This window comes from Solanum lycopersicum, chromosome 12, assembly GCF_036512215.1.
Source record: "Solanum lycopersicum chromosome 12, SLM_r2.1".
NCBI lineage: Eukaryota > Viridiplantae > Streptophyta > Magnoliopsida > Solanales > Solanaceae > Solanum > Solanum lycopersicum.
Genome location: NC_090811.1, coordinates 928,779 through 955,438, shown reverse-complemented (window position 1 = coordinate 955,438; position 26,660 = coordinate 928,779). Strand labels below are relative to the sequence as shown.

At 34.5% G+C, this 26,660-nt stretch overlaps 4 protein-coding genes across 4 annotated transcripts; 2 read left to right on the top strand and 2 right to left on the bottom strand.

Moving 5' to 3' along the window:
• The first annotated feature begins 320 nt into the window (after positions 1 to 320).
• On the top strand, positions 321 to 3,142 carry ACO2 (1-aminocyclopropane-1-carboxylate oxidase). The gene is made up of 4 exons (NM_001329913.1): positions 321 to 540; positions 876 to 1,102; positions 1,929 to 2,262; positions 2,661 to 3,142. The coding sequence occupies exons 1-4, from the start codon at positions 436 to 438 to the stop codon at positions 2,943 to 2,945; spliced, it is 951 nt and encodes a 316-aa protein (NP_001316842.1). The 5' UTR covers positions 321 to 435; the 3' UTR covers positions 2,946 to 3,142.
• Positions 3,143 to 6,677: 3,535 nt separating this feature from the next.
• Positions 6,678 to 12,587, top strand: LOC101250774 (uncharacterized). The gene is made up of 7 exons (XM_004251477.5): positions 6,678 to 7,685; positions 8,584 to 8,700; positions 11,091 to 11,269; positions 11,364 to 11,457; positions 11,588 to 11,665; positions 11,797 to 11,898; positions 12,222 to 12,587. The coding sequence occupies exons 1-7, from the start codon at positions 7,209 to 7,211 to the stop codon at positions 12,357 to 12,359; spliced, it is 1,185 nt and encodes a 394-aa protein (XP_004251525.1). The 5' UTR covers positions 6,678 to 7,208; the 3' UTR covers positions 12,360 to 12,587.
• A 566-nt stretch (positions 12,588 to 13,153) lies between these two features.
• Positions 13,154 to 19,237, bottom strand: LOC101250477 (fimbrin-5). The gene is made up of 15 exons (XM_069292789.1): positions 19,133 to 19,237; positions 18,823 to 18,964; positions 18,081 to 18,251; positions 17,446 to 17,681; positions 17,199 to 17,370; positions 17,072 to 17,110; positions 16,908 to 16,976; positions 16,689 to 16,805; positions 16,363 to 16,574; positions 16,102 to 16,257; positions 15,825 to 16,024; positions 15,114 to 15,271; positions 14,943 to 15,039; positions 14,425 to 14,516; positions 13,154 to 13,989 (listed from the first exon to the last, which is right to left on the bottom strand). The coding sequence occupies exons 2-15, from the start codon at positions 18,907 to 18,909 to the stop codon at positions 13,801 to 13,803; spliced, it is 1,995 nt and encodes a 664-aa protein (XP_069148890.1). The 5' UTR covers positions 18,910 to 18,964; positions 19,133 to 19,237; the 3' UTR covers positions 13,154 to 13,800.
• A 307-nt stretch (positions 19,238 to 19,544) lies between these two features.
• Positions 19,545 to 25,159, bottom strand: LOC101250189 (uncharacterized). The gene is made up of 2 exons (XM_004251475.5): positions 24,361 to 25,159; positions 19,545 to 20,194 (listed from the first exon to the last, which is right to left on the bottom strand). The coding sequence occupies exons 1-2, from the start codon at positions 24,644 to 24,646 to the stop codon at positions 19,821 to 19,823; spliced, it is 660 nt and encodes a 219-aa protein (XP_004251523.1). The 5' UTR covers positions 24,647 to 25,159; the 3' UTR covers positions 19,545 to 19,820.
• Between the last annotated feature and the right edge of the window lie 1,501 nt (positions 25,160 to 26,660).

Here is a 26,660-nt window from a genome sequence, read left to right as displayed (position 1 = left end):
GCTTCCTCTTTAAGCTTAAGCAGATGAAACAAGAACTTAAAAAAATAATTATGTAATTTTCGTTATCTATATTAAAGTTAAACTAAACATAAATTTACCCAAAAAAAAATTTATAATAAATATAAAGTAATCCCCTATAAAGTGATTACATATTGAGAACCCAAAATTATTATATTTCTACTGAAATTTAACTTTTATTAGTTAATCCATTGGCCACAACCTAGTGTGGAATACCACTATTCAATTATTATATATTCCCTACTAGCTATATATGATTTATTTCCCTATAAATACCCAAACAAAGCCTCAATCTTTTACACACACACCAAAAAAAGAAAACTCACTTTCAATATCTTCCATCTTTTTATTCCACACACTATTTACTCTAAAAAAGAAAAAAAAAACATTTTCTTCTATTTCTTCAAGAAATTAAAAATGGAGAATTTCCCAATTATCAACTTGGAAAAACTCAATGGTGCTGAGAGAGTAGCCACAATGGAAAAGATTAATGATGCTTGTGAAAATTGGGGCTTCTTTGAGGTACAATATTTATAAATAAAAGTATTCACTCAATATCGATATATTTTTAATATTGAATTACGATCCATTCAAATAAATTTTCTTATGTCTTTTTTTTTTTTAAAAAAAATGTGCCTTTATGGCCTTGGTGAGTGGAGCTAGAGTGTCCACCTCCGATTCAAATTTTGTATTTGTCTTAAAAACATCTTTTAAATACATATATTATTAACTTAAAACCTAATATTATAATTTCAGATTCTGATTCGACCCCTGGTCTTATTCCATAAAAATATACTAAGGTTTTTTTTTTAATGTAATCTTGAAAATAATATATACATTTTTTTTTAAATGTATAGTTGGTGAACCATGGAATTCCACATGAAGTGATGGACACTGTGGAGAAATTAACAAAGGGACATTACAAGAAGTGTATGGAACAAAGATTTAAAGAATTGGTTGCTAAGAAAGGACTTGAAGGTGTTGAAGTTGAGGTTACTGATATGGATTGGGAAAGTACTTTTTTCTTGAGGCATCTCCCTTCTTCTAATATCTCTCAACTACCTGATCTTGATGATGTATATAGGTAAACTTCGCAATCTCACGTTACGTGATTTTTTTTCATCTGTCTAAGTTTTGATCGATGGTGGAGCCACGTATAAGAAAAGGGAACTCAATTGAATAACCTTCGCCAGAAAATTATAAAAACAAACTTTCGCGTATGTATTATAAAATCTTGAAATTTTTTTTATAACATACTAGTAATATATAGGTTTAAATCTCAAGTTAATATTTTTCTAAACCTCGTATTAAAATTTATGTCTGTATCATTATCTAGATTGATAAAAGACAAATTAATACGATTATATTTTATTATAAAAGTAACATGATTTATAAGTGATAAGTGTCCAAACTTTGCCAGCCTTGATTGACCAAGATCCCAAATTATGAGTTATTTTAGTAGGACAACAATGATTTTTTTTTTTTAAAACTATAAGTCTATATATAACTAAATATGTTTTCCACCTTCTAACCCTTATTTTATTATGTATATTTAATTTGTCTTCTTTTGATGTTTGTGGTTGGGGGTTCCACATGTACTTTGGACTGAGACTTGACCACTAATAGAACTATCATAATAAACTAAGAACTATAGTAAGATCACTTCAAAGAAAATTAGAATTATAAATAAAAATTCATCGTTAATCCTATTTAGCGATGAATTATTAAAAGATCTTATCAGCAACGGTCTATTTAGAGACAAAATGATAAAAATCATAGTTAATTCCTATTTTTTGTATAATACATAGTTTGGAGACAGAGATAGAGTGTCATAAGGTGTAAAGTGTTCATTTGAAATTTCCCATAGTAAAATTCTGGCTCGATCGCTGATATTGTTTTATATGATGTAGGGAAGTTATGAGGGATTTTGCTAAAAGATTAGAGAAGTTAGCAGAAGAACTCTTGGATTTGCTTTGTGAAAACCTTGGACTAGAAAAAAGTTACTTGAAAAATACATTTTATGGCTCAAAAGGTCCAAATTTTGGGACTAAAGTAAGTAACTATCCACCATGTCCAAAACCTGATCTAATAAAGGGGTTGCGTGCACATACTGATGCTGGTGGCATAATACTTCTCTTCCAAGATGACAAGGTGAGTGGCCTACAACTCCTCAAAGACGGTCGATGGATCGATGTTCCTCCCATGCGCCACTCCATCGTGGTTAACCTAGGTGACCAACTCGAGGTAAAAAATCTTTAAAATGTCTTATTTGACGTTTACTTCATCTGAAGTTTAACTTTTATATACTGATAATATACTTAGAACAAAGAAGGTTTGAGTCAGAATAACATGACTTTTTGTTGGTTGAGCCCTAATGTGTTGGATCATATCATGTGGACTATAAATTGAAATATGTCCACATTTTCATACCTTGAGCATCATGACATACTTTCTTATGGATAGTCTCTTATTGTGAAGTGGTCCGCAAAGGTTAAACAAGCAGATACATATAATTGTCCATAATAAGTCGTACTAGCGACTAAGCAACCTGATATAACATGTTAACATTATACTGATAGTATGATAGTATAAACCATAACTCTTTATACTATTGATGTATATAAGCTCAATCCTTTAAACAGGTAATCACGAACGGGAAGTACAAGAGTGTGATGCATAGAGTGATCGCACAAAAAGACGGGACTCGGATGTCATTAGCATCCTTCTACAATCCAGGAAATGATGCATTGATCTATCCAGCACCAGCTCTAGTTGATAAAGAGGCAGAGGAACATAACAAACAAGTTTACCCTAAATTTATGTTTGATGATTACATGAAATTATATGCTAATCTCAAATTTCAAGCCAAAGAGCCAAGATTTGAAGCCATGAAAGCTATGGAAAGTGATCCAATTGCAATTGCTTAGATTAAAAATTAAAAAAATTGGAAGAAAAATTATTTGTTATTGACATACATTATTTGTATTTTTTTTTGAAGTATAGTGGAATTTATATATTTTTATTACAAAGTGTGCGTCCCTACTACATGTGTGGTAAAGAGGACTAAAGTTTGTATCTTACACATATTTTAATACCCAAAAATGAGATGTGTTTCTGTTTTTCTAATTAGTTTTTCCTTAAATTTTGTTTTCCTACTTTACAATATGCTTGAAATTCTCTATACAGTGTAATTCTTTAGCTAAAATCGGTTGATCAAAGGTGGCTTCGCCGCTAGTGTAAGAAGAGAGTATATGTCAAGAATCTACGGATAAGACCATTGATGGACCATTATGTTATTTTTACTGTTTCAATTTAATTGAATACTTGTTTGTCTCAGCATGAAATGTTAGAAAAAAAATTGAAGACTTTAAAAATTATGATTTTTAAATATGTCATAACATTCAGATGAGTATAATTTTTTTTTTGAAATTTTCATCTTAAACATGTTATAACATTAGGAATTATGGTTATAAGAGCTTATCATTAAGGATAAATAAATAAAAGAAAATAAATTAAAGTTAAATTTAAGTTGAATCCTCTATTTGGGCCTGTAATTTGGAGCCCAGAACTAGATAGTTCAGATTAATCAAATGGGCCTAGTAACTTAACTACTAGAAAACGTACAAGGCCCATTAAAGCTTCTTTTTTAAAAAAATAAAATGTTATTCGATACTGCATAAGACTCGTTAAAAGGATAACGACATTTTTCTCCATATTCAAAGCTTTGATTAAAGGTGAAGAAATCTCAACTATCTCGTATAAATATGGAGAAGTATATTTTTGGCAGGTTGCTAGACCTTTTATCTATTTAAATTATTATTATTTTCGGACTTTCATTTTTCCACAATGTTTGGCTCATTTTTGGGACCATTTTTTTTTTTTTACCTATTTTAAATATATTTTCTTAGTACTTGATGACAAAATTTGAACTTATTATCAAGACGTTTGGAAAATAATATTGTGATTTTGACAATGAATGTATTGGCCTACCACTAAAAGTTTGAAAACATGCCCTTGTTACACGAGTTTCGCATTTTGTAGAGTGAGTGGGAGTGCTTGCTATAACTTTATAAGGTTTTACAACATTTTTGCCCAAAGACGTTGGAATTCTGGATCACCTAAAAATATTGTGGATTATAGCACACGAAAATGAAGGGTTTACCTGCTTCGGGGTTTGTTTGATTTTCAAAATGGTCCGTTTTGGTCGTTAGGATCAGCTGGATCCATAGATAACATCTTAATAGACGTCCATGAAAATTTGGGTAAACAAGATGTGGAATTCAGGATCACAAAAAATTCATGGATTATAGTACACGAAAATCGGCAAAATGGAGTATAACTGCTTTGGGGCTCGTTTGACCTAAAATATGGTCCATGTTGGCAGTTAGGGCCAACTGGTTTCATAGCTAACGTCTTAACGGACGTCTACAAAAAATTTCGCCAAAAAAGACGTCAGAATTTCAAATCACCAAAAATTCAGCATACGAAAATCGGTAGAATGGGAATTTACCTACTTCGATACTCGTTTGACCTTCAAATGAGTCATTTTGGCCATCAAGGCTAACTGGCTCCACAACTAACGTCTTAACGGACATGCACAAAAAATCTATTAAAAAAAGACGTCGAAATTCTGGATCATCCAAAAGAATCGTGGACTATAACACACGAAAATCGGTAAAATAAGAGTTTACCTGCTCCGGGGCTCATTTGAACTTCAAAATAATTCATTTTGGTCGTCATGGCCAATTGACTCTATAGATAATGTCTTAACGAACGCCCATGAAATTTTGGGCAAAAAAAACATCGAATTTCTAGATTACCAAAAAACCATGGACTATACACAAAAATCGATAAAATAGGAAATACCTACTTTGAGGCTCGTTTGACCTTGAAAATGGGTCGTTTTGGCCATCGGGGGCCAACTGGCTCCATAACTAACGTCTTAACGGATGTCCACAAAAAATTTGGGCTAAAAAGTCATCGAAATTTTGGATCACCAAATATTCATGGACTATAGCACACGAAAATTGATAGGATAGAATTTTACCTGCTTCGGGGCTCGTATGACCTTCAAAATGGGTTGTTTTGGCTGTCAGCGCCAACTACTCCATAGCTAAGGTCTTAACAAATGTACTCAAAACATTGGGGCAAAAAAGACGACAGAGTTATTGATCACCAAAAAAGATCATGGACTATAGCACACGAAAATTGGTAAAATGAGATGACCAAAATTTTTCATGGACGTCAATTAAGACGTTGACAATGTATCCAGTTCATCCCACGGTAAAACGAGCACATTTTAAGGTTCAAACGACTCCTAAAGCAAGCAAACGAAGGTTTTGCCGATTTTCATGTGCTATAGTCCATGGATTTTTGTGATCCGGAATTTCTGATACAAAATGGCCAAAATTTTTCATGGACGTCCGTTGTGACGCTGGCAATGTATCCAGTTCGTCTCGCGGGGAAAACAAGCACATTTTCAAGTTCAAACGAGCCCAAAGAAGGTAAACACATATTTTATCGATTTTCGTGCGCTATAGTCCATGAAACTTTTGTGATTCGAAATTCCTAAAACGAAAGACCAATATTTTTTATGGACGTTCTTTAAAATGTTGACAATGTATTTAATTTGTCCCACGAAAAAAATAGCATATTTTTAAGTTCAAACTAATCCAAAATTGATACAAGTGTTTAGGCGGTAATCCTATTCAAACTACATTCAAATTAGATATTACGTTTTATTGTATTTTATTTTTGTGATGACATTTGGTATAATCTGTCAAGGAAAGGACCAAGTAAACAAAATCTTTATTTAAAAAAATATAAATAAATCTTCTTTACGTTGAAATATGACATTGACTAATGATTTTTAGTAGCTCATTGACAAATGAATAATTAAATGGGGACAAATTCAAAGTTATTAAACTAATTTTTTGGGCATAATTTTATTTATAACAATACAATAAGATTAAACATCATACATATATAATGATACTTCAATACAACAATCACAAAATGTTCAGACAATTAAGGGAATTTTATTTAAAATTTTAACAAAATACTTAAATAAAATTCAATCCTCTATTATAAGACAAAAAAATTTAAAAATAAATTTCCTTTTTAAATAATAATATAAATAAGTTTTTTTTAAATTTGAAATAACTATTTTTTAAAATTTTTTTACGGGGTGTTTGGGCTCGTATACAAGGTGACACTTCCAACAAAATTTACTCAATATATAGGCTTGAACTCGACCTCTTATTAAAATGAAACAATCTTATCAGTTCACCTCAATCCATATTTTTTTTTAATTATTAATACTTGGACCATTCAACCAAATGCCTTCGAGGGGTATATTTTGATAACTATTGTCGAACGGAGGGAGTACTAAAAATAAAATTGCTCCTCTATTTAAAGACCATAACATGTATTCTTCTCCTTCTTTAATAATATAAATAAATTTTGTAAAATTTAAAATAACTTTTTTTTTCTTGTATTAAAAGCTCCGACTAAATTTGAATCTCATCTCTCGAGCTTATTCAAGGGTGAACTCCAATACAATTTTCTTCACATTAGAGATTTAAACCTAACCTCTTATTAAGATAAAACAGTCTCACAATTACGCCACAAAGCCTAAGTTGTTTTTTTTATTAACACTTAGAACCATTCCACTAAATGTCTTAAGAGGGGGTATTTTTCCTTGCATTTGAATCCTCCCTCTCCAATCATCCAACTTTCCTCTTCATATCCCCATATTTATCTTCTTTTCCCCATTTTACTATTTGCTTTTTTCCCTTTTCATTTTGTCTGTGTCCCTCATGTTCCTTTTCACCTTGTCAAGAGGTTAATTTTATTGTTTCTATATTCTTTTTGAGGGTTGTGTGATATATCTTTATGTTAATCCACATTTTATTAGTTTATTTCTGCAATTTTTTGCCAAAAAAATGACCTTTCTTTTGAATTTTTGGATGCCCATTTGTTAAAAAAGCTCAATTTTTGCTATTTAATGGTAAAAATTTGGCCTTTCTTTGAATTATTGGATACCCCATGTGTAAAAAAGCTCAATTTTTGCAATTTAATGCTAAAAATTTGACCTTTCTTTGAATTCTTGGATACCTATATGTAAAAAGATTCAATTTTTATACTTTTATGTTAAAGTTGAGAGCTTGTTTTGTGTAAAATCCAAAAAAATGTATGGAACCCATAGCAAGAGAGACATGGAGATTGAATATCAATCTCAAGTTCCAATTTTGAGGCCAAGTATACATGCCAGAAGGGCAAAGATTACTGTGAAATTTCAAGATCTGTATGGATTTACTGTTGAAGGGAATGTTGATGATGTTAATGTGTTGAATGAGGTTAGGGAGAAAGTTAGGGAACAAGGGAAAGTTTGGTGGTCATTAGAAGCTAGCAAAGGTGCTAATTGGTATTTGCAAACTCATGTTTCCTCAACCCTTAAAACATCCCTCAAATTCTCTGCTTTGGTGAATGCAATTACTCTCAAGAAGCTCATTAGAAAAGGAATTCCACCTGTTTTGAGGCCTAAGGTGTGGTTTTCACTATCAGGAGCTGCTAAGAAGAAATCGACTGCCCCGGATAGTTATTATGAGGATTTGACAAAGGCTGTACAGGATAAGGTCACACCTGCAACCAAGCAGATTGATCATGTGAGTTTCTTGGTTCAAATATTACATTGTTCCCTTGTGAGACTCAAATGATAGATTTTGGTTTTGTTACTGAGCACGATGTCAGTTTTCTTATGGCTTGGTTAGATTTTGCATTATGCTGAGACTTGATGTTTATTTGAAAGATTTGGTTTTGTTACTTAGCATGTTTTTTTGTGTTTTTTAATATGTTAGTTCTTGGAGTGAAGGGTTAAACACACACTTAAAGTATCCTGGCTTTTCGAGTTTCATACCTGAACTATCTATCAAAACATACCTTAGTTATCAATTTTTCCTTTTCCCTACCTGAATGATGATGATATTTTACATAGGAAAAGAGAACAATTGATAGTTGAGGTGTGTTTTGATAAATAGTTAAGGTAGGAAACTCTACTAATTGAGATACTTTAGGTGTTTTTTTTAACCATTAACTCTAGCTCTTTTGTGTGTCCTGACAGATTAATTGCATTAACGACTATTTACACTCGTAACAACAGCACTAGAGTTTCTTTTTCTCATTGTGGTTGGTTAACTGCATGACATTCTGCACAGGTTTGTATATACACAACAAGAACACCCAGTGTAGGGTTGTATTTATGCTGCCATGATATTTGAAGAGTGAAATTTACTCACCATGCTCTTTTAGGGTCTTTAAACTGATGTTTCCTTGTCTGTGAATAAGTTCTAGGAAGTTATGTTTTTTTTTTAATTTAGAGCGAGAATCACATGTTCTGCACAGTGCACATATACAACGATTAAAGCTCAGTTAGCTGACGGACAGGATTAGTTCATGTAACTTGTTACCAAGCTTGTAGTAAATGCTGAAAATTTTGAGATATGTTACATCTTATGCTTTGGTATCGCCACCTTTGTTATTATCGGAATATTTTTTTACTTGCAGGACCTTCCACGAACCTTTCCTGGTCACCCCTGGTTGGACACTGCTGAGGGTCATGCTGCCCTTAGGCGGGTCCTTGTTGCCTATTCTTTCCGTGATTCTGATGTTGGCTACTGCCAGGTAGATATGTTTTTTCTTAGTAGAGCAAAAGATATTATTTTGATATTCTATCAGCTTTACATATTCTCCATGCTTCCATGCTTCACGGTGGAGGCCATACCATCATTTGCATAAACATCGGTATAGCTTCCCTTGGTTCTAAACTGTTAATCTTTCAGTACGCTTGAATAGGCCCAACTTACAGGAATATGTACGTAAATATGATTTTAAGATTAAGATCACCTACTTGAGTATTTCTACCTTTGAGAAGTTACCTTCGGTTAGTCCTAGGCTTGTACAATTCTAGAATCATTTATAGTTGAGTTACATAATCCTCTCGGTTTAGAGTCAAAACAGACCACAAATCTCCTGAACTACCTCTTGGTTTCTCTTGTTCAGTGTGTGGTAGACAGTGATACATTAGTCATAACTGACTAGTGCTCAAGGATGAATTTTAATGCATAGTGTGAGCACATCCTACCCCCCCAGACCCCACTTGTGGGATTAACGGGGTATGTTGCTGTTGTAGTGCTTGTTTAGCACTACGTCTTTGTTAGAACCTCCTTGGGTTAAACTCACAATTTAATCTAGTAGTTAGCATTAAATCCAATAAAACATGCTCTTAATGAAAATGACTACTTAAAAGAATATAGTGTCAGAAAGTCCAGGTACATCTACCCTTAACGGAATTCTACTCCATAGTGTAGTTAAATGAAACCAAGAGAATACTAGAATTTATCATCAATATGAAGAGTAAAGATTAAAGGAAAGATGAACTTGGCTAGAGAATGTTGTCTTGGCCGTTTTCTTCTTTCGTCTCTTTTTAGTGAAGCCTATCCTTAGTTGTCTGTCTTCTCAAATTTCAACTCTAAAACCTTCTTTAAACAACCTTCAAATACACTCTGATGGAGTTTCAATCGATCAAGGAAACACTTCTCTTCTTGAAAGAGTATAAATGTGAAACTGCCTCTGGGCATTACTTGGCTGAAAACTAGTTCAACTCTGCTGACATGCTGCACCCATCCACGTCCAAATGCTGGCATAGCTGCAGTCAGCCACTGCCCGATTTGTACTATTTTGGCAGTGTATTTGCTTTGGAATCCAACATAGCTGCACTGGTTCACTACTAATTTTGATGTACCCAAATTATGCTTTATTTCCTCAGTTGGTATCTAGATTTCAAAGCTACAATCCTGTCAAACTTCAAGGTCCAACTCCTCTTGGATTTATGCATTTTCGATTTTTGAAGTTGAATCATAAGATGACCTCTTGATAGCAATTTTTATTCCAAATTGTGCTTTATTTGTTTGGTTGGGATCTTCAAGAGCTACAATCCCCTCAAACTTCAAGGTCCAACGCTTCTTTGATTATGCGTTTTCTATTCTGAAGTTGAATCACAAGATGACCTCTTGATAGCATTTTATTGCATAAATCATCGTTCTCCTTTTGTACAAAGATTAAGAAAAAAGAAATTGTTCAAGACTTGAAAAACTTTGTGAAACTGGTAAAGGTAAAAAACATGAAAGGATAATACTACTCCTGTCACATTTTGTTTGACCTAGTTATTATGTAGAGATTTCGCGTTAGAGTTAGATATTAGTATTGTTCTTTTCATTGTTAAATTATATATAAGTAGTGCCTTTCATATAAAATATGAGATACATAACAAATGCTCGACGGTGTATGCAAAATAAGCCATGTCAGACCATTAACCAATTATATGAGTATGCTTCAACAATCAATTATCCAATCACAAATCAGTTAGAGTTGGTTACGATAGAAGTGAAATCAGTTGATGAGTGATTAACACTTCCTCAAATTCATGTGTCTTATCAACCAAGTGTGGTTGTGCAAGTCTAAACTATTCATTCCAATTTCTTTTCTGCTTTTTGACCATGTTGATGATAAAGGTGATGTTAGTTTTGTTTTATTTATTCAACATCTCAAGGAACAGATGTTCAAAAAGTAATATATTTAGCATAGTTGCCTTAGGTTCTAAACCAAACTGCATGCAGCATCCAACTCCTAACAATTTTGAAGCATTTTGCACATAAATTTGGCTTCAGTTGTGATTGACTTAGAGAAAGTGATATGGAAACCGACATCAAAAAGTGGTCACTTTGTTTCACCAATACTCCCTCAGTCCCAATATAGTGTCTTTGTTCGATTGGGCATGGAATTTAAGAAATAAAGGAAGACTTTTGAATCTTATGTTCTTAAATTAAATGTGCATAGTCCTTCAAATCTTGTGGTCTTGAACTTGTCACATAGAATGTTGGAATTTGAAGACTTATTAAATATAGAAAGAGACGCTTTTTGAGACAGATTAAAAAGGGAAGTAAGAAACTTCATTTGGGACGGAGGGAGTAGTTGGTATGTCGATCTGGTCTAAATCAGTTGATTATTTTCAGGGATTAAACTATGTTGCAGCATTATTATTGCTGGTGATGAAAACCGAAGAAGAGGCTTTCTGGATGATTGCTGTCCTTCTAGAGAATGTGTTAGTCACCGACTGTTATAATAAGAACTTATCTGGATGTCATGTTGAACAAAGAGTGTTCAAGGATCTATTAACCAAAAAATGTCCAAGGTACTTATAATCTCTTCCATAAGTTTGCTCTTGGCGTGAATATAGATTCTTTACTAGTTCTGTTGTTTTCTGATACTGATGAGGACACATACAGGATAGCCGCTCATTTGGAGGCACTGGAGTTCGACGTTTCTCTTGTTTGCACCGAATGGTTTCTCTGCCTTTTCGCCAAAAGCTTGCCTTCTGAGGTCAACAAATTGTCTCTTTATCCTCTGTGTGTTTGAGTTGCTATGAAATAGACTGTGCACTATATGTTCTCATATGAAAACACCAGTGTACTATTGTTTACTGATTCTTCCATCGGTTACTTCATTACAGACAACCTTGCGGGTCTGGGACGTCCTTTTCAATGAAGGTGCAAATCTTCTATTTCATGTGGCATTGGCAATTTTTAAGGTAAATTCTTCCTAATATTAGGCATGTATGATAACTTCATCCGTCATTTTTATTGGCTCTCCGAGTTTTTCATCTGCTTAGAACTGAAATTCTAAATGTTAAAACTTATCCTACAATATTCCAATGACTAGATGAACGAAGAAGAGTTGCTGACGGTGCATCATGTTGGGGATGTAATTCATATAATCCAGAGATGCACACATCAACTTTTTGATCCTGATGACTTGTTGACGGTAATATGTTCTCGCTAGACTCCTTTTCTGTTTATTCTCATATCTTCAAATACCTATTTAACGATTAAGCCAGAATTGTAATGGATTTTTCCAATGGAGTTTAGTGTTATAATTAGCTGATCCAGAATTTGAAGTTTATGGGTTTTGAACCTGCAACCGAACCAGTAACTAGTCTTAGTTATTTGGTTTAGTGTTCACAGTTCAAGTATATTTATACACATTTAATGAATTTTCTGATACAAATACGAGGTTTAAGACCACCATTTATACACATCGTTTCAACCCTGAAAGTGAACCATATTCTTGACAAAAAAAAATTTCAGGTTGCTTTTGATCAAATTGGTTTTATGACTACTACTACTATATCAAGACAGAGGAAAAAGCAGGAACCAGCGGTCATGGCAGAGCTTGACCAGAGACTAAGGCGGTTAAATTCCATAAACGCGAGTGATGAACAATAGTTTTGTGATGGAAACCTTATAATTGTAGTATATATATATATATACATGTTGTATCTCTATCAGGGCATGCTGCCCTTATAGGACATCACAACCCTTGTGCTCATAATGCAATGAGCTAAACAACAGCTTGAAGAGTCCTGTTGTGTTTATTTATGTTGATAGATCTTCAAAAGTGTAAATTTTGAACTGTTGTATACTAGTCCTATATTATTTCCCCTTGTTAACTTATCCAGTTTTGCATACTTTCAAGAATGGAATTATTATAGATTGTGCTACTGGTACAATGTCACTAAGCATTTAAATTTTGGCTCCTTGAGAAAGATCATTTTTATAAAATAATATGAGAAGAATAAAGAATCATTTCTTTGAGAGTGCATATGTAGACACCTCTGAGAGCAGTGTCCGCTCCCTTGTAGGGGAGTTGGATAGTCGTTCTGCCCTTCGAGACCTTTTTTGGGTATAAATATATAAATGTATACTTAAATTTGGCCATAGCTAGCAATTAAGCATTCCGACTTTGAGAGTGCATATATAGAAAATTTCAATTTGGTAGTAAACACTCCAATGTGTTCCACTACGTATCATGGACACCCAATGTTGATGTCACACATAAATTTTGAAGGTGTTCGGATGGTGTATTTGTAAGTTGGGGTGTTCAACTAACATAATGGAGACAGTTGATACCTCAAATGTACATATTCAAAGTTGGAGTTGTTACTTGCCAATTGAGGCAATATTACAGTTTTAATATGGCACAGCAAATACAGAATAAAGTGACCTTGAACCACTGAAACTGGAGAACAAGAGGAATTTATTCCATTATATTGCAGTGTAAATCACTGAATATTTAGCCTAATGATTCTATAAAGATGTACAATTACTTGCCTTCACTTTTCACAGCTTTCAACCTCACTAGGTTTGTGTAGTATAGGATGCATATAAGTAAATTGGCAGCCTAGTGCACTAAGCTCTCGGTATGAGAAAGGCTAGAAAACAGTCCACAAGGGTCTTTTATACGCAACCTTACCCTACATTTCTGCACGAGGCTGTTTCCATGGCTCGAACTCGTGACCTCCTAATCACATACATCAACTTTACCAATTACTCAAGACTCACCTTCAAAAGAATGCATTAACGTACTACTGTGCTTCATGTAACTATCATGAGTTGTAGTGGGACGGAAAGAATCCCTCGACCCTTTACCAGAAAACCCCAAATAAGGTAGAGAGGGAGCTCTCTCCCTCCTTAATAGGCCTCTTACGGGGGCAGAATCTGAATTAGTCGGACAAGTGAACACCGGATACAAGATGGTTACTAGAAAAAGAAAAGAAAAGGAGGAACTGTCCTACTAACCAACTTCACTTGACATGTCCTCTTGAAAGCAAAACTGAGGACAACATCAGAAAGAACCTTTTTTGTATATATTTCTTTTCTTCAAAATTTATCTTTCTTCTTGCACCTCCTTTTCCACTTCAGAAGTTGTGGAAGCAATGTCACCATCAGAGGCTGCTGCTGGAGATGCCTCCGAACTGGCGTTTTCTGCAGTGTTGGACTCTGAATCTTCAGTCTTTGTTTGCAAGCTCCAATACATGATGCTTGCTGTGAGTGTCAGCATCATCTTCTGGTTCACCTGGATGGTAAAAGTTGATTGATAATCAAGAAAAATGGTTGATGGAAAGAAGCAATGGTTCTGCTATTACATGGAACTAATAGAAATGCTCTGACTACAGTCGAGTTTTTAGTTGCATCAACGTCTCCTAAGTCCATTCGAAGACTTGCAAACATATCTTTCTTGATATGAAATGCTAGTTCTACAACAATGACAAATCCAGTGTAATCCCACTAGTAATATCTGAGGAGGTAGAGTGTACGCAGACCTCACCCCTACCTTGAGAAGGTAGAGAGGTTGTTTCCTATAGATCCTCGGCTCAAAGACTCTATATGCAGTATAGCTCTGTATTATACTGTATATATAAAAAAACTTAAACCAAAAGATGTTTATCAGGTGTTACATCCGCTGTTCAGGCAAGCATAAGCGCACAGTTTCTTCAATCTAATATTTTACCTCTATTATATCCTCAGGCAATAAAAAGATGGAGCACCCGAGTTTACGAGCTACACTGATTGTATAATTTGCATTAAGCTTCTTATCCTCATCTGCAATGCATTTGGAGACATCAGTACATTCTTCAAAGCGAAAGGTAATTGTTCAGACTTTTCTTAACAACGTAATACATAAACAAGACACTCAAACTCACTCTAATTGTTTCGAGTGCATATCTAGACACCTCAAATTGGTCTCAACTAACCACTAAACACTCCAACTTGTCCGCACTGGGTCTCGTGGACACCAGATGCTGATGTGACACATAAAATTATAAGTTGGAGTGTTGAGGTGTCTAGATATGCATACTCAAAGTTAGAGTGTTTACTTCTCAGCTGAGGCCAAGTTTGCATCTCTTTATGTATTATGTCTTTCTTAACTAATCCAAAAATAATAAGGAAATCTTTGCTTCTCAGTTTTTCAATGAGACAATCATTTTTACTGGGGTGGATTCAAGAGTCTATGAACTCTCCGCGTACCAGTTCTACCCTTGGTGACAAGGCTCCAATTTACGACCCTTGGCTCCACAGCACTTAGAAGCTCGAGAAAGAATTTCCCACTTGATATACTTTTGTCCTAACAAAACAATATACCTCAGATGTCATGCAATATAAACTGATGCTAGCAGGTTTCATGGTTTTGTTCATCACCTTAAAGCTTTCAATTTGAGATTTTCTCCCTACACTCTTCACTTTACTGTTTGCCCAATTTAGTATGTCAGCATCTGTTATCTCCTTTCCAAGGGCATGAAATTTCAAGTTTATCAACAATTGGAGCATTGAAAACCTCATTAACTGCCACAAAAAAGCTGCGAGACAACAAAATGATTTTAACATTTCAAATCATAAAACTATGCATAACTGAACTTTTTGAGGTACACTTATGGTGTAGAGTGTAGACTATCGTCCTTATGAGAAACAAGAAGTGTTAATTTGCATGTATTCAACAGAAGTTAAGTTTTTATCGGATGTTCATTGTATGTAATGCAGACTGACATCTATTAATCAGGCTGAGCATGCTTTCAAGAACAACAACAAACCAAATCAAAACCTGAAATACGCAACTAGCTTAAAAAAGTGGTTAGATTGCTATTTTGATGTATCCAAAACTCAGTATCAGCACCTTCTCTTTGACCTGTTGTACAGATTGGAACTCAATGTGTTGTGTAATCCGTTGGAACATGTGAAATGCGTACATAATATAGATTTGATCAGCAATAGACCCTCGTGTCAAGAAAAAAACAGTCCAAAGCAGTTCAAAAATAAAAGCAACGGAATAACAAAACAATAGTAACAGAACAGAAACTAACATACAAAAGCATGATTTAGTATGAACTTTAGGTAACTTTCGATCATTATTACCTAGTATGAGCTTCTTGTTTCCTTGTACAATATCACTTCCAGCTACATTTACGAGGGAGAAATTCAGTTCTTTCCCAATGCTTATGACTTGATTGCAATTCTCAACTTTTCGAAATGGCATCTTAATTGGAGGCTTTGTTGCTTGTTTCCAATTAACTAATCCTTGTGAAATTTTGTCCAGTACCTCTAAAAGAACCCATCTGCATAATACAAACGCCAAGCAACATTTGTAGAGTCCAAAGTACATCTATCAAGAAGGCAACAAGAAATAACTCACCCGGTTCTCACGTCCTCAAATAAATTATTCACATAAGTATCAGTTCCAAGACTGTTAATCCACAACCGAAAGCATCTTTCTTCTCGAGAAGTTTGAGCATCATCCTCCATCATCACAGCAAAAGACAACTTTGTGGTATCTGCTGTCAATCCATTCCTATACCAGAGTAAAACTCACTTATAGACGGAGAATGTTGACAAAATAACAACTATGACAGGTTACTCAAAGATAGAACAATTTCAGGTTATCGGATGATCAAACCTGTGTTGAAATATTTGTGCAACGAATGCAAGATTTAGGTTCGCTGAGCCCTCAACAATGTCCTTTGGAGTTACATATCTTTTGCAATCTAGTTTTTCTGCTTGCTCAAGAATCAAGTTTGCTCTTTCAGTTGGATCTTCTGTATCTAATGTGCTGGTCGTACCATGTTCAGGCGCGAGAGTATTGAGCAAATGAGCATAAGCTTCTCCGTCCTATAACCAAATATAGAGACCAAAAACAGACACAAATTTCTTCAAAAAATGACATATATCCATAGGGAGTTCCTTCAAACGTAATTTTCATAACAACAGACACAAATTTCTTACCTTTAAGTCACTTGAGAAATTTGTAACCTCTTTCTTGTAACCTGCTTTTTTAAGATGGAAATTCATCCATTTCAGTAAGACTTTTTCTGGAGATAAGCTCATAAGCTCCTCTACTTCCTGCAAATGTTACTGCTATTACGTAATCTAGCACGAACGTTAAATTGTGCACAACTTTTGACAGAAGAACCAAAGACGTAAAACACGAAAAGTATTGCAGACCTGACTATCTTCCACAAGTTCCACAAGTTGTGGAGTTTTTCTCAGATTGAGATCAGCTAATAATTGTATCTGGTTTGCCACGACAACGATAGTAGAAAAGAATTTGTGAAATTCCAATGTATCGAACAAACACATGGACAAAGTATAATAGAAATGGTAACTACCTTGATTATTTGAGAAATCAACCCGACAACCAGATGAGGCTAAGAGAATAAGCAAAACAAAAGAAACTTCAGCATCTTTTGTATTGATAGTTATATGTTACGTAAGAAACACATGAACTTCACATACTCTTGCTTCGATTAAATCCTGTGTTCCAATATTGACCACAGTACAACCAATGGCCTTAGCGGAATTGAGGCAAAGGGTGTGGTTCTCATTCCTTTCCCATGGATTAAGAACCTTTTTGGTATTGATAGCACGTTCATCTATTGTTCCGGGGACAGCAATATTTATGAGCTTACTGCAACAAATGATTCAGTTAAATGATTAAGTAGAAACATGAGTGTCCAAGAATGTAATCAGAAATGTATGGTACCAAAGAAGAACACCATCTTTGGCAAGATCAAAGAGTTGATTGGTAGATGGATCTATCGGTAGGAAATCCTTCAAAAACGGATCGTCTCTGAGAAAGCTGTTGATGTGAGCTACATATGAGCCCCTTTCAGATTCACTAATGGTGTGTCGGAGTGTGGTTGTAGTTGCCTTGAGGAAAGAGGAGCTGGTCTTTGAATCACCTTTCGCTGTAGCCCGTGCTTGTAGATTTAGATATGCCTAACCAACAAAACACACAACTTTTGGTAATTCCTCTTGCTCCACCTTAAAACCAAGAAGGATAACCAAGAAGAGATACAGAGGAGTGCATCTTAAACTTTATTCAAAAGACTTATAACCTCTATTTGAAGATAGATCGTTAAACTACGTACAAAACTCTCACCTAAGATCCACGTTTCATTCATTTCCACAAAAAACTAAAAGACTCGAGATAATGATGCAAGGCGTACATATTAGAGTAACTTCACGAAACCAGAACTCAAACAAAACATGACGTTTTAAGTTTATACGTTCATTTCTTCTTCAAAGCCAAAGTTGTTCATTCTTTCAAGGCACAAAACGCTATTTGTAGTAAAAGTTGAAAGAAACAAGTATACAGTGAAACTATCTCACACTCACCCGAAGGAACGATTCAAAATCAATTTCTTCACTCATATCAGATGATGACTCGCTAAATATTGCCTTAATATCATCCTCATTTAGTATATCTTTGAAGGCCTTAAGTTTGCATAACATAGGTGGTAGATCTCCCAAAGTGACCTTCCCGGATTGATTCCTTGCAGATAGGAACTGTAATGAATCAAATGTTAGCAACGTCAAAACGAGAAACAAACATATATGCTAGTAGAAAATAGGAAAATAACATCAAATACACCCTAAAGTCGTCTGTATAAGTCAAATACACACTTTAACTAAAAGTGTATAATGTTGTCCGAGATAAGCTTTAATAGAGCGATATGATCACTGAGGATTCATGTAGCCAACCCTGACTCGTTTGTTAGGAGAAACATTCTTCACATATTACTCTTTAAACAAGTTACATTCTCTTAACTCAAGTACATAATAAACAACTATTTAGGTAGGCGTAAATTACATACTAATTAAGGTCGACTACATGAATTATATATCTAAAACCATTTCACAAACAACAAGTATCAGGTAACTTTGTCCACAAAGAATAGGACGTATTGGAGGAAATCACCTATACTAGTGCTTTTTTTTTGTCATCGTTGTCATTTGAACGTCTGAGACCTCGTGGTTCTTAATCCACTCAATTGACCACTAGGCTAGAGGCTACACCCTTGGTGCTTGCACTCGTACTCAATTATAACAAGGAAAAACACAGAAAGATTAAACTTACGTTGGAATTGAGGCCGCGCAGCTCGACTTGAGTGAATTGACTCTGTAGCCATTGATCAGAGACAACAACACCAACAAAACTAGACATTTTTTTCCTTCAAAATGATTTATGTAAATCAATCTCTACTTCACTGAGCAGATAACTGAAATTTCATGATAAAAATATGTCAAACACAGTAATTAAAATAGCAATATGACAATGTAGATTGATATTATTTAATCATTCAATGACAAAAGAAAAATATGATCTTTGATGAGTAAATAAAAAAAAATAATTCATGCAATTACTAATTGGTGAAGAAATTACCAACCTTTTTTACGTAGATCTCAGCGTGCATTTTCTGCAGGGGAGTGGAGTACAGGAATAATAAAAACAAGGTAAAAGAAAAGAAAAAATATATATATTTAAAAAATTATTTCCCAAAAAGGCGGAGCTACAATATTAAGTACGAATTTAAAGGAATTTAATTGTTTTAACTTAGATTTTGTATTTTTTTAAAAAAATTAATAAATTCATTAAATAATTATAATACATAGAAGACTAACTTTCACCTCATATATTTGAAATGTATTTCAATGAATTTTTGACATGCGAGTAGACCTTAGCACAAAGTAAAGAGACCATTGTTGGACATAATATTGTTATATAAGATATCATACATTGCAACGTCGTTGACATCGAAATGTATGTAGAACTCTCAAAAGATTTACTCACACTCGGTGTTTAAACCAAACCACGTCAATCGATCATTTCAACAGAATGTCCACTTAAAACTTTCCACAGAAGTGTAACCTGAGTACATGATCACCCTTCCAATAAAACAAACACAGCTTCAACCACAGTGAATGATATCGAAAATCACAAAATATAGACGCCATTTTACAAGAATCTATCAAAGATGACAAAGACCAAGCTTAGACAACACATTTCTTGAACCAAAATTCTCAAGACAACTATTAGAGTTGATAGACAGAAAACAGATGTATGGTATCCTTTTCCTATGTGTTCTTCTTGTTATCAGAATGTGACAGGGTATCGTCAACTGATTGCAATTGGCTTCGAAGATTCTGATTCTCTTCCAGGATCCTATCGTATTCAAGCAGCAATTTTTCAGATTGACCCTTGAGAGAATCAGAATTTGCTCTCTGAGATTGCACCTCCTTTTCTTTTGCCTCCGATTCTGATTCCAGCTGCTTCATCCTGTTCCTCAAGGAGGAGATTTCATCCCTTAAGGTACTGGCCTCGCCGTTCTTGATGTTGTCCAATGTACGATCCTGCTTCTTCACAGCCTCCATGGTCTTCCTTAGTAATCGAAGCTCCCTTATGTAATGGTGTAGCCTGTCAATCATCAGTCCGAGGAATAGAGAGAATCCTGCAAGAAATTAAAAGCATTTGAACCCCGTTATGCAGAAACTTGCTTCAAACAGATGATGATTAAACCGTGGGATCTGAATTCTACTAGCCATATCTACTTAATTTTGCATGTAATAAATGTCAAGGTAGTGTGTCATCATTAGATCATATATTAAAAGGATAATACATATTACATCAGGAAAAGTTAAGAATCTAAAATAAAGGGCACAATTATTTATCCAGAACTGGAAGAAGATCAGTTCCTCATACTCCCTATGGCTGGTGCTTGAGGGCCTTTCGATCTTGTGCAAATTTATGGCAGAGGGAGGGAGCATTTTGCGGTTCAACAGAGGCCCTAGTGCTAGAATACATCAACGAGTGACCCTACAATCTATGTTACACAATTTGTTTACAGGTTCACATCAGGTACGGGTATTGTTGTCATCGGTGTGCCACAATTTTGCTAATTCTTGGTCTACTATTGAAGAATCTGCACAAAGTATCACACCCTCATTTCATCCGTCGACACGGTGTGCCAACGCAAAAGGAGAAAAAAGAATCTGTGAAACCGAACCTACAGCTCAAATAATCCCAAAATGCCATCATACAATAAACACCTTGCTGGGTGAACTGTTAAGGTCAATACTACTCCTAAAGCCATATACCCCGCATGTATGAGCACACAAACAAAAAGGTAAGAACATTTCCAGCACTCAGACTGGACTGATTAAGTCATGGGCGGAGTGACAGATTGATCATTAGTGCAAGGTATACAGAGAAAAACAGTGAATAACTGTATATCACTATAACTTCCATGTTTAGGCAACTCTCGACTCAGATAATAAGACTTCCATATATGCGCGGACCAAACAAAGAAACACCCACGAGATTCCTACTAGAATAAGAGATTGGGCGACTTCTGTAGAAAAATAGAAAAATACATCTTTCTGTAAGGTTTCTACTTTTGGTACACTTGTTGTGTACAGGTGTTTTTTATGCCCTTCATTTATCCGCCTATACTTGCCAGATAACTCCACTAAAGCTAGATATCTGTCCCAACAACCTCGAATATCAAGAGGTTACTAGGGATTGGGTGCTTGATTCCTTAGTTTAGCTAAGGATTTAGATGTAGAATTTGAGCTATTGCTTCCCTACCTTAAGCTGAGCAAATTACAGGCCAAATATACTGCAATCACGCAGACCTTTCACGAGAATTCTCTATGTCATGAGCATGCGGCTAGTGTCCATAACAATCAACAAGAAAGACTGAGATACAAGCATATTAGTCTCCATTAAGAATAGAACTCCCTCCATCTTGTAAGCAAATCTCTCCAATAACAGTCTTGGGGGGCAAAAACAATATATGTGCCCTAGTTTTTCTCTGTTTTACACTGTGGAATCAAATCAAACAGGAAAAAATGGAGGGGGCGGGGTTTACAATAAGTTGCGTGGACTCTTCACTTTCGGCCATGTCGGGTTCTCCAAAAACACACTACTTTTGGAGAATCCGACACGCACCCATTGACATTTTTTAAGAATCCGGGCAACATGGTTTACACAGTACCAGCATTGTGGAAACAAAATTTAGACAACTGGTGGCGTCGGAAGCATATAACCTTTCATGTTCTATACTATCTTATGCCATGCTGGAGAAAAAGATGATTTCAAGATCTTTCTGACAATTCCTGCATCACACCTTGCTTGAAGAAGTGCATTGCGCAGCAGCTTCAGAGAATCACCAACTCTTAATAAGGTGAATAAATGAACTTCGCGAGCAGAATCACAAAAATTCTTCAATGGGTTCGTCAGCCCTTGGGCATGATTCTGATCCATTAAACTAGATGTCCTAATGTATTATATTTTTCGGTTCCCCTCTTGCTAAATTGTCTCATTAACACTCCCTGAGCCAATATTCATAAGATCTTCTCCTTAAGGATCATTTCTCCAATCAGAGAATCTGTATGTTCAGTTTTAGTTGAAGAGATGCACATTCCTGCAACTTCCTATGTTCCCTTGACGAGATTGCACACAACATGACTGTCTTTAAAACGTTCGCATCTAGAAATATATAATTTTTCTCTTTAAGCAATCTCTAAACCGGGTTAATTTTATCAACAGGTGCAAGTTACTGCTGGGCCCATTACTATTTTGCGGCTGATGTGAATTTCAGAGAGGCAGAACGTTTCCATGAGAAGGTTTTAATACAAGAGAGCTAGGAGCCAAAGAATGCTACTATAGGCCTATGAACTCATGGAAGATTAGCTTGGAACGATGTCTGAATCTTGGAACGATGTCTGAAGTAATTAACTTGTTACAGGCTCAAAATTTGAAGAAAAAAACAAATGAAGAACGGCTCGCTTAGTGGATGTTATCCTATCTAATCAAAACCATTTCATAGTCGCCACCAAGAGAAGCTTGAGATGCTAATGTAACCAGCGCAGGTATATTAACAACTGGAAATCCTTTTAAGCAACAGCTGAACAATTGAGGTGAACTGTGTTCATCTGGTCAATACTTCTTCGATGCTATAGCCAAGTCTAAGCAAGAATCTTCATTACTTGCTTCCATCAATTCGGTATTGAATTCTTACCTGGGTTCTGTTATTACTACTTCTCTAATTCTTCTGGAGTTCGGATAATTTAATTGATTACAGCAAAGATTCAAGCCCCTAATGCTTGGGTCTGCATTCTAGATTTTTGATCACCAATACTACATATTCCCCTATCCTTCCTGTTTATTTTAAGCTCCACCCAATCTACATCAGTGGCAGTGAAGTTCAGTATAAACTATAAACATATACTCCTTCCATTTCAATCTGTTTGTGCTATTGTAACTTGGCAGAGTTAAGAAAGTAAAGTATACTTGTGAATCTTGTGGTCTTACATTAAGGATATGTCAAATGTATTGAATGCCCTTTAATCTTGTGAACATGCCAAGTGGAAAGTTGGAAACAAAGAGATGTTAAAAAAGGAAAAAGAAAATCTTTTTGAAATGGACTTAAAAGGAAAGTAGGACAAACAAATTGAAAGGAGGGAGTATTTCTTTAAAATTGTTCAACTAAAGATACAGTTCAAGTCAACAAAAGTGATTCCAGTGACACTTGCTGCCTAAAGACAAAATCCGCCCTTGAACTCGTTACAATTTACTTGAGAACTAGTAACCAAAGGGATCACAACAGAGGTTCTGCTAAACATACCCGAATGTCCCAATTAACTAAATCATAGCATCTCTCACTCAATCCTAACTAGTTCACTTTGCTGCTCAAAATAACCATAAAGGGGGAATTCAGAAAACAACCCAAAACATGTTTAAAATGATGCGAAAAGAAACATACCCATGAATTAGTCATAAAAGAAATTCTATAAACAACTAAAAATAACCGGAAGAACACAAATAGAAAATGAACTACGACAACATACCTAGTATAGTACCACAAAGTGGAGCCTATCGAGGGTAAAGTGTACGTAAACCTTACCCCTACATCATGAGTAGAGAGGTTATTTCTGATATACCCTCAACTCCAGAAAAAAATGGTCCAAAGCATTCCAAAAGAAGTAAAGGAAGCGAAAGCATAGCAAAGCCTACTAAGAAGTTACTACAATAAATAATATGATAATGAAGAACAAGAAACAGCCAAAGTAATCAGAAATCGAAGGCAAGAAACCACATAAGCAACAGTATAACTATAGTATGGACAGATAGTGAGACAATGCACTATTACCTACTAAGCTTCTATCCTAATCCATGTCATCCACAACCTCCCATCTAATAAAATCAGGTACTTGATAAGTTGAAACTGTGTCATATCATGTCTAATCACCTCTCCTCCCACAATACTTTCTTCGGTTGACCTCGTCCTCTCCTGAAACCATTCACATCAAACCTCTCACACCTATACTCATGTATTAATCATCAGAAAAAAACTAACTCCTCAAACAACCCAAAAAAGATTCAACATTTGCAAAAAGGAAGATACACATGAAGTGATCATCAGAAAAAACTCCAAACAATCCAAAAAAGATTCAAAATTTGCAAAAAGGAACATACACATGAAGTGATAATCAGAAAGAACTCCAAACAAACCAAAAAAGGTTCAAACTTTGGAAAAAAGGAAACACACCATGAACCAATCAAAAGAAGAAACTTCACAAACAAACCAAAAAACTTCAAAAAAAAGAAACATACCCATAAGAGCAGCTTCAAGAATCTGATGAGCAAGAAGGATTTGATCGGTAGGATTCACAGAATCAGCAGGCCGAGACTGCAATTCCTTAATAGAATAAACAGTATAAATCATGATCACAAGAACAGTAGCTGCTACAGATTTAACAATCAACGGTCCACTGCCTCTTTTAACACGATCAAGACTCATAATTATCAGTTTCCTCAAAGGGGTTCTGAACAGAAACATCAAAATCAACCCCATTTCCAAGAACACCACCATGAACAAAAGCTGCACTTGAGGTAACATTTTGAATACACCACCAAATCAACTGCTTTTTTTTTCTGTGATTCAACAATTTCACCAAAAGGGGCTCTTCTTAACTAGTTAAGAAGGATTTTTGTACAATAAAGTTTGATTTTTGGTGAAAAGGGTGTTGATTTTTTTCAGAAAAAACTGTGAATACAGTGTACAGATGGTGTTGATTCTGTGTATACACGCGGCCTTTACGCCTGGCAGAAGACTTGTATGGAAAAAGACTAGCGTCGGCAAAGACCTATCCTTTTTTTTTCTTTTTTTAATCTGAAATATAATTTTAAAACAAAATTTCATATTGGAAAACATATTTCATTTTGTTTAAACATTTAAAAAATATATATAAAATCGACATGATCAAACATGCTCGAGAGTGTCAAGATATCTTCACAGATTATTTCGATCTTTCACATTCAAAAGTCTTTCTTGACATAGGGGAATAATAAAAATAATTTTACCCTGATACGAACTATTTTTTAGTATTTAGGGGTTTTTAACAAAAATCGTGCGATTTTCTTAGTTTTTGGTATGTATTAGTTGATGAAATTTTTTGGTGATATGATTTTTGGATACATTTTTTTAAAAACCTTTACATGATCCTTGGTAATGACCTAGGGAGACAATACATATAGTTTCACCATGATTCACAAAATTATTTCAGCATTTAGTTGGGCAATTAACAAAATTAAACAATTTTTTCGATTTCTTTTCATGTGTGTTTAGTCAATGAATTCTTTGTTGATATAATTTCAAACACTTTTTACCAAAAACTTTACAGGGTACTCTGTAATGACCTGGGTAATACATATAGTCTCGCTGTGTTTACATCGCTTTTTTAGTATTTACGTGTCCCATTTTTTGTGTGGTAATCAATGAATTCTTTTGTAATATGATTTTTCAGTACTTTTTTTTCAGAATTTTTGTAGGATCTCTTAATACGTACAGCCTCGCTAATGATCCATACCATTTTTTAGCATTTAAAGGTCATCCGTATGTTATTTTCTAAATTTTCGTGTGTATTAATCAGTAATTTTTTTTAGTGATATAATTAGTCTGGAGTAATAATAAGTATAGTCTCACCACGGTTCATGCCATTTATTTTAGAATCTAGGGATCACTGAACAAGAATTAAATAATTTTCTTAATGTTTCTTATGTGTTGTTAGTTAATAAACCTCATTGATTTGTGTTTTGGAAGGAAAAAAATGTAAAATATTCATAGGGTCCTCCGCAATGACCTGAGAACAATACGTATACTCACCATCATTCACATCACTTTTTTTTAGCGTTTACAAGCCACTCAACAAGAGTCAACAATTTTCTCATTTTTCATGTGTGTTAGTACATAAATAATTGAATATTTTAGCGATATTGCTTTCGAGTTTTTTTTATTTATAAAAACTTTACACAATCCTCCGTAATGACCTAGGAAAACAAACAATACTTATAAGTTATAACCTCACGAGGGCTCTCTTTTTTAGCGTTTAGAGGACACTCTACAAGAATTGGATAATTTTCTCATTTTCATGTGTATAAAAAGTTAATCGATCGAAATTCATATTATCAAAATATTTTACGAACTAATATAAGCGGAAAAATTTAAAAAATTGTCTAAAGAAAATTCTTTTAACTGTGTGTATTGAGACACTATAACCCTACATGATACAACCCTAAAGAGTATAATTGTTTTGTATATCTGAAATACCACAACATCTTACAATAATGTCTCTTATCTCTAAAAAGCTCAAATAAATCATCTTTGAGCCTTTAATCATCCCAATTATATATATATATATATATACCTCCATTGAAACTTCATGTATACAATTTTAACCTATAAATATTTACTTCAATGACCAATGTGTGATAGATGGTAGTCTTACAATTGTTGTATGTTCTTTTTGTGAATGTTAAATTCAAAAGTTTTTGTCATTATTTTATAAGGACATATTTAAGCCAATATTATAATAACAAATGTATATTTATCTCCTTTTGTTGAAGGATAACAA

Coding starts and splice junctions, on each gene's coding strand:
- ACO2 (NM_001329913.1), top strand. CDS start 436: ATGGAGAATTTCCCAATTATCAACTTGGAAAAACTCAATGGTGCTGAG. Junction 1,103..1,928: donor GATCTTGATGATGTATATAG/GTAAACTTCGCA, acceptor TATATGATGTAG/GGAAGTTATGAGGGATTTTG. Junction 2,263..2,660: donor ACCTAGGTGACCAACTCGAG/GTAAAAAATCTT, acceptor TCCTTTAAACAG/GTAATCACGAACGGGAAGTA.
- LOC101250774 (XM_004251477.5), top strand. CDS start 7,209: ATGTATGGAACCCATAGCAAGAGAGACATGGAGATTGAATATCAATCT. Junction 8,701..11,090: donor CTGATGTTGGCTACTGCCAG/GTAGATATGTTT, acceptor GATTATTTTCAG/GGATTAAACTATGTTGCAGC. Junction 11,458..11,587: donor CCAAAAGCTTGCCTTCTGAG/GTCAACAAATTG, acceptor ACTTCATTACAG/ACAACCTTGCGGGTCTGGGA.
- LOC101250477 (XM_069292789.1), bottom strand. CDS start 18,909: ATGTCTAGTTTTGTTGGTGTTGTTGTCTCTGATCAATGGCTACAGAGT. Junction 16,806..16,907: donor AACTTGTGGAAGATAGTCAG/GTCTGCAATACT, acceptor TAACATTTGCAG/GAAGTAGAGGAGCTTATGAG. Junction 16,575..16,688: donor ATTTCTCAAGTGACTTAAAG/GTAAGAAATTTG, acceptor ATTTGGTTATAG/GACGGAGAAGCTTATGCTCA.
- LOC101250189 (XM_004251475.5), bottom strand. CDS start 24,646: ATGTTACCTCAAGTGCAGCTTTTGTTCATGGTGGTGTTCTTGGAAATG. Junction 20,195..24,360: donor TCTTGAAGCTGCTCTTATGG/GTATGTTTCTTT, acceptor AATTTCTTGCAG/GATTCTCTCTATTCCTCGGA.